This window comes from Alosa pseudoharengus, unplaced genomic scaffold (genome assembly GCF_046254945.1).
Source record: "Alosa pseudoharengus isolate Yale_2024_CS ecotype anadromous, Long Island Sound unplaced genomic scaffold, YU_APseudo_1.1 YU_APseudo_1.1_scf_20, whole genome shotgun sequence".
Classification (NCBI taxonomy): Eukaryota; Metazoa; Chordata; class Actinopteri; order Clupeiformes; family Clupeidae; genus Alosa; species Alosa pseudoharengus.
The window spans coordinates 8,068,841-8,075,793 of NW_027468664.1; the positions used below are offsets into that span (position 1 = coordinate 8,068,841).

Sequence of the window (6,953 nt, forward strand, 5' to 3'; positions counted from 1 at the left end):
TCAGTAACAGTCCTCTTGAGGAAGTGTGGTGCACACGACTTGTAATGCAATCAAAACCTCCGATTTCAGTCTATAGATTGTCATCAAGATTGTTTGTTCTGTGACGAGGGAGAGACATTGTATTACTACATAACTGAAATCAAGCCTGCAAGGTTTTTGTTGCTGGGACTTGATCTAAACTTCTTTAGCACTAATGTTTGTAAATGTGCTACTCAGGGACGTGGCTCTCTCTCTCCTCTTTAAAACCTTTAAACAGAAATGTGTTGTCTGCCACAGCTGGACTTTGTTTTCCAAATAGGATGTGCCACTATGTGTGTGTTTGCCACAAATTCAGGCGTGAAGCCCCCTAGTTATCTGCACCTGTCCAAAAAGGGAGATGTAGTCCTGAGACACAGTAGACTGCACCTCACCTACATAGGAGAATCCAGAGTGTCCAAGTATATGTTGTATCACGTATGCCTGTGTGATGCAGGAATCGTGCTACAATGGTGCATTTAGTAAATGTTGCACTCTTTAGGACTTTCATGACCAAAAAATGGTGAAAGGTAGCAACTCCCCCCTACTCTTAAGCTCTAAAGTGCCTTTAATCCCTCTCTGTGTTTCTTCAGTTAGTGTTAACTATTCAGTTGTGCCCCTTAACTTGATAACTTGACACTCAAATCGTTTCTTTGCACCTAAATGGATTCGGATAGTCTTTAAAGGTCTTTCCCGTACGTCAAGCAGTTCTCCGAGTCCCATTCAAAACAGTCATTTTTAATTAAGTGTTTTACTTCTTTGTATGTGTGTAATTTAGCCATTGTATGGTGTTTTTCAATAAAGGTGGGTGTAACTGTTTTCAGTATTCATGGGAATTCTCTTTTCTTTTTGAGATTTTGGCACCAGAGAGAATTCACTGGCACATAGAGCAGCAATACTTAATCAGTTGTCAAATATCACCAACTATTCTCTATTTGATCACTTTGAGTATTTTTTTAAAAAGAAAAAAAAAACAGTTCAACTTCTGATTCTTGCTTGTTGAAATTGATTATTTTCTGGTTTCTTTACTCTAAATCACTGAGTATCTTTAGTTGAACGTGGACAACACAAGCCACTTGAGGACACGGTATTGGTCTTTGGGAAACACTGATAAATATTTTTCATCTTTTTCTTTCATTTTCTATTCCAAACATCAGATTAATTAATCAGAAATCTGATTAATCAACAGATTAATCGACTACTTACTTACATTTCCTTAATCAAATAACACTGAATAAGACTTGTGATAACATTATCCTAGAAGGCTTTATTGACAAATCAGAACCAAAATTCATTCATTCACAATGAAACAATTCAAAAACACAAATCAAGCATCGTGCCTGACTAAAGAGCCAAGGAGCAGGTCACTGAGACATTGTTGCAACTGCACTACCTACCACTCTGGTGTCTGTTGTGCATTTGCTCAGTGAGAGCTATGTGAACTCAAACATAGCACACATGCACACACATTTACTATACTTATCCTTGGCTCCATAGATGAATGTTGTAATGGAGGAGGTGACTGTGTCCATGCCGAGATGTGCTATCTGCAAACTCCACAACTAGCCTTGCAAAAGACATGTTAAGGCCAGACACTTGTGCAAGGGATATGTGATTGACATCTTGTTCCATGCTTATGTCACATTCTACTGAGCACGTTCTTTGGGATCGACACCCGCCCACACCACCACCACCACCACCCTGATTCAGCTTGAAGCTGTCCTCCCTCTCCACATAACGTGAAAGGCAGTTTGGAGTGCAGCTCTTCTGCAACTCCTAATACTACAGGGAGGAGAGCATGAGGCGGGAAAGGTCATGAAATGTGCACAGGGATGGGTGGTATACTTGTGACTGGAGTTTGGCCGTTGCCATGGCATTGTGCAGTTGACGTGGTAGGGCTTTGTGTGTGAGGGTGGCCAGTCTCCCAGTTCATGGCTGTGGTCAAGGGAGAGAGTGCGAGGAAGCGCCTCGCCACCCCCGCTAAAGTGTCTCAGTAAAAGCGGAACGTCCAGCGGTCCCGGTCCTCTGCTGCCTCCCACCAGGGGAGACTTAGCTCTTCCTCTGGCTGAGGTCGGCACTGGTGACCAGCGCCGAGAGCGACGTGCTGTCCGAGCCCTCGTCCCTCTTCAGTACCTGGAAGGCCTCGCGGCTGATGCCCAGCAGCTCGCGCAGGCCCTGGTTCTCCAGCTGGACACAACCATCCAAAAAGAAACACACAGTCAGATACACATAGAGGACAGAGAACAACAGAGAACTCTGAAAATGGCCACACACTCCATCATGACACGTGCGTCAGACTGTCTCACCTCCAGCTGTTTAATTCTCTCTTCATCTTCACACACTCTGCCCTCATCCACCTCGATGGCCTTCCGCATCACACTGGCCATCTCATTAATCTTGTCTAGGTGAGCCTGCATTTCCTAAGAGAAAAGGGAAAGGGGGCGGGGTCTTCCATTAGTTTATTGTACACAATGCACATTTATGTCATATTTTGACAAAGACTGATTCAGAAGACAGGCGTCCAAACTGAATGTAAAAAAACAGGTTTAGAAAAGGTGATGTCACAATAGCAAGTTCACCAAAAAGAAAGGAACAAAACAAGAGTACAAATGCACAAAATACTTCACAGACTGAGTCAGCACAACAGGGCAAACCAGAAATGAAACGGGCACATAATTACAACACAACTAGGTGTGCTGTGAACAGGGAAGTTGAGAACAAGATAACACACAAAACACAATTATGCTGACAGAACTAATTATTCAGTAAGCAGCTGTTTTAGTCAAAAGAAAGAGCTACCTACGATAATACTCCCCACAAAGAATGATCAAACTAACTTTTTCTATGTGATATTCACTAATTGTGCATCTGTCTGATATTGCCTTCTGATAATGGCTATGGTTGAACAGTAGTATAATTATTGTGGCAGAATGTAGCTAGAAGGCATTCTCAAACCTCCTGAGAATAGGAAGAACTTGCTTCCCCAGATCAGTTCTGCTAGCTGCGCAAAATACATATGAGTGGGAATTGAGAGCATTCACTTTCCATCTTCTCTCATAATATGTTTAATAGCAGTTGAAACATGAATCTTTCAGGGGTGCTATGACAGCAGAGCCCAGTGGCACTCACGCTGGTGTGCTGCTCTTTGAGCTGGGTCACAATAGCAGGGTCATCTCTCTTGCTGGCCATCAGCAGCCTGAACACCTGCTCTCTGTATTTACTCATGATCAGTTCCAGAGCCGACTGGTGCTCCTCAAGGGACGTCCTTAACTCTGGGAGAAAGAGGGAAATAGGAAAGCCATTAAGCTTACATTTCACTCGTAATGGATATCATCCTGTTCTATTATTTATTGGGTGCGTTCAAAGTAGCAGCTGGACATCACCAGGCAATTGTCAGGAGATCTCTGAGAGTTTTGGTTAGCTGCATGCAAACACTACCGTCATGGCAAGCGCTTGTCTTTCTTCCATCAAATTTTAACCAGTGATTAGCAGCCGACAGATGCGTGGGTAAACAGAGAGGGTGTACCTTTGTTTTCATGCTGCAGTTCTCGGATTTGACGGTTTTCCTGTTGGATTCCCATTACTAGAGTGGAGCGAGGCCGGTGCCTGGCCACAAGGTTAAGGGCTTCAATCTCTTCCTGATACTATATGAATTCCCGAGCATAGGATAAAATGAATAACCGACAAAAAAAAAGGTTGGTTGCAATAAATATCAACCTACTTCTCTTCAAATATCTAATAGCTTTTAACATGTTTACAGGCACAAATACAAACTTATTCGTTACCTACCTGTTTCATGGCCTCCACTCGTTTGTTTAGAGAGGTGGTCTGCTCAATTAACACTTCAGCTGCATTGTCATGGTCGCGAAGCCGCTCCACCAGCGATTTGGCATCTGCCAAAACCTTTTCAAGAGTGCACGCCATTCCTGACAAATACAAAGAAGCATCAACAACGTATCCACGTTTTCATTAAATAAACTGCTTACAGATATGGAATGCTTTAGTTGTATGATAATCGGCGTAACAAGCCCGCTTGTTTTTAGTTAATTAATCAACAAGTCACATATTACAATTAGATGCTACAGGTTAGGGAGAACAGTCGGATAAAACCAAAATCAACTGTTTGACAAGGACAAAACAGATGGAAGTAATACAACCAAGGAATCGATATGGCCATGACATGACCCCAACATCTACAGGTAGACTATAAACCTGCAGCTGTCGTTTATGTCAGACCAAGTGGAGCTGTCTTTCGTAGACCTAATCTTGGCTGTCTCCACCCGGCCGATTATACCATCTAAAACACTTCGGTGACAAAAAAAATAGACCATATCAACGCTTACCTTCTCAGTTTCCAAATGAATATTTGTTACCAGTAATGCTAGCTAACTGTACTGATTTTTGGCTTTTTTGTAACTGCTATTACTAGCAGCTAACTGCTAAATTACTAGAATCTAGTTCTAGGCGTCAACAACTTGGCATGAGATGGTAAAGTTAGCTTACTAACATTAGCTTGCTGATTTGTGCAAACTAATTCCAAGCGTGACTTGTTAGTAATATTCCTTTGGCTGAACGGTCTTGGGCTGCCTTGTCAAGCTAAAATGAACCGTGATGACTTTAGATGCTACTACTCCCCAAGGTACCGTTATTAAACTACCCAACCTAGCTAACAACCTGTTCTTAGCTATTATACAGAGCGCCATTTAATAACCAGCTAATGTTAGCTAGCCTGTTATAACTGTAGACGTCAACTTTACACATTCGCTAACCTAAGATCGTCTTGTGAACTGTTCTTATGGATGTGCAGAAAACGAAATAAGGATGTTGTCAAAAGTATTCTCTCAAATGAACTTACCTTCAATACATCAAACACAATTGTAGAATTAAATGTTTCCCAGCAAAGATAAGATTCATGTACCCAACTCTTCCTGTTGTTACTGCTGTAGACGTCATACTACAAAGAGCATGATGGGAAACGTCATTCAAATTGAAGGAGCTCCATCTATGTCGCAAATAGGCTTTTTATTTAAGGAAATTTGTCATAATATGCATAAACACAAATATATGTATTAAATATATTTACTACGCGACGTGAAAGATTGAAAGGGGAATCTCAAATAAGATGTAAGTACCTGAACGTACACAAGGTGGAGCTGTTGGTAGGCATATGACATGCCCTATGTGCTTTATTGAAAACATAAGAACTGGATGGACAGCACAATACACTTCTCTGTAGCTCCCATTATTATCTGTAATGGTAACAGGGTATCATTTGTGTAAGATGTGATGGAATGTGTGTGTGTGTGTGTGTGTGTGTGTTGTGGGCTATGTAGCCATATGAAACAATAAAGAACAGTATTGTCAAAGTGTCCCTACAGGCAAACTCATCCCAATGGCAAATGAGAAAAGGATTACGCAAAAATTAATTAGTTAGTGTTACTAATTTGTTATCAATCTTATTCAGATCCTGAGTCAGCTATATTAGCCTACCATGGACAAGTAATTTCAGTGGGTAATTTCCACTGTGGCCTATGCAAGATCATAATAATCAACAAAGCATTATACAATCACAAGTCATAGCTAGTGATGTGCACACCTCTATGTTAGGCTAACCATACATACTGATGTGTGTGTATTGTAAAGTAATACATAGACATATCTTATCACAGATGTCTTATTCCGTGTCTCATCTTGACTGGCTATCTTCCTAATCTAATGGCCTTGTTTTACCGTGGGTTACTACAAATTTGGTTAAAGATGGTTGCTGCCAAATATTCTAGTGCGGAGCGTAGCACTCGGAATCTTTGGTTGCTGCAACAGTTATCAAGTGTAGGGTATGTAATCCTATGTATGACCCTCATACAGAACTAATCAGATTGTTTTAATCGTAGAGGGGCAAAATCTCTGTTATGACTTAACATGCAGTTCTTCTAATAAGGCTGAGGGTCTTAGCAAGCCCCAGCTGCCCAAAGGAACATGGCATCCTAAGCTAATTTCCTAAAGCTAATTTATAGCTAAGTTTTTGTAATCATTAAAAGCTGAGGGTAGGGATGAACTTTGTACTGTATTTACTTACTTGAATGATTGAATCTCTTGTTATCCTGTCTGGCTAAACAAGCTAAATAAGGATATCTTTAAGTGTGTCAATAAAAGAAGGGTATAGGGGTAATTGAACTGACTGTGATCCATGAGTTCATCTTCTTGCATAACATACTGTATTACTGTCCATATACAAACACACATTAGTGTATTTAATCATGATGACAAGTAAGCCGCACTTTCTGAAAGCATGTTTTCCAGGTGGAATCAAGCAGAGCTGCCCTCAAAAAAGCGGCAGAGTGAGAAACGATTAGGCCTAGAAGCTACCGTAACAATGACCGCTCCAGCCTAATCAACTTGATGCTGATGCTGGTTTTAGTCAATCTTAAGCTGGGATCTAGTGAGGTTTGATAGACCTGTTAATTGGCCACAATGCTGACTGACAGTTAACTTCCTTGGATAGACCTACTCTGTACTGGAGTAGAGGAAAACAAATGCAGGGATTCCAAACTGAAGTTGATTCTAATTCTGAGAAGTACATTTAATCTCCTGGTATAGCCTAGCCTACTCAGACAACATGTTTTTTTTTTTTTTACTCTAGAGGCTTTCCCTTAGATTGTATAGGCTACGAAATAGCACAGGTCTATCAAATGATAAGTATAACATTTTCCATCAACACTTCCCCTCTTTAATATTCAAAAACATTGTAACTCAGGTAGGCCTATATAGATTATGTGCTCAGATTCAGAATATAAAGGCGTAACAAAATGATGAGGAAAATTACAGTTTTGTCCCCAGACTATTTTATCCGTTGGTCCAATTATATAGCCTACCTCCTGGCATCGTTACTGGACAGAATGATGTGATGCTCTTACTAACTGAAAAAACGTACTCACCAA

At 40.9% G+C, this 6,953-nt stretch overlaps 1 protein-coding gene across 2 annotated transcripts; it reads right to left on the reverse strand.

Annotated features, from left to right (window-relative positions):
* Positions 1–1,262: 1,262 nt before the first annotated feature.
* On the reverse strand, positions 1,263–4,957 carry fgfr1op2 (FGFR1 oncogene partner 2). Of its 2 annotated transcripts, none has more exons than XM_076296445.1 (6): positions 4,871–4,957; positions 3,805–3,941; positions 3,542–3,659; positions 3,145–3,287; positions 2,322–2,426; positions 1,263–2,202 (listed from the first exon to the last, which is right to left on the reverse strand). In XM_076296445.1, exons 2-6 carry the CDS (start codon positions 3,937–3,939, stop codon positions 2,065–2,067), a joined length of 639 nt encoding a protein of 212 aa, XP_076152560.1. In that variant the 5' UTR covers positions 3,940–3,941; positions 4,871–4,957; the 3' UTR covers positions 1,263–2,064. The 2 variants fall into 2 exon arrangements, with proteins under 2 accessions (XP_076152560.1, XP_076152559.1); XM_076296444.1 differs by having other exon boundaries at positions 2,322–2,435.
* Between the last annotated feature and the right edge of the window lie 1,996 nt (positions 4,958–6,953).

Coding starts and splice junctions, on each gene's coding strand:
- fgfr1op2 (XM_076296444.1), bottom strand. CDS start 3,939: ATGGCGTGCACTCTTGAAAAGGTTTTGGCAGATGCCAAATCGCTGGTG. Junction 3,660..3,804: donor GAGTGGAGGCCATGAAACAG/GTAGGTAACGAA, acceptor GAATTCATATAG/TATCAGGAAGAGATTGAAGC. Junction 3,288..3,541: donor ACTGCAGCATGAAAACAAAG/GTACACCCTCTC, acceptor TCTTTCTCCCAG/AGTTAAGGACGTCCCTTGAG.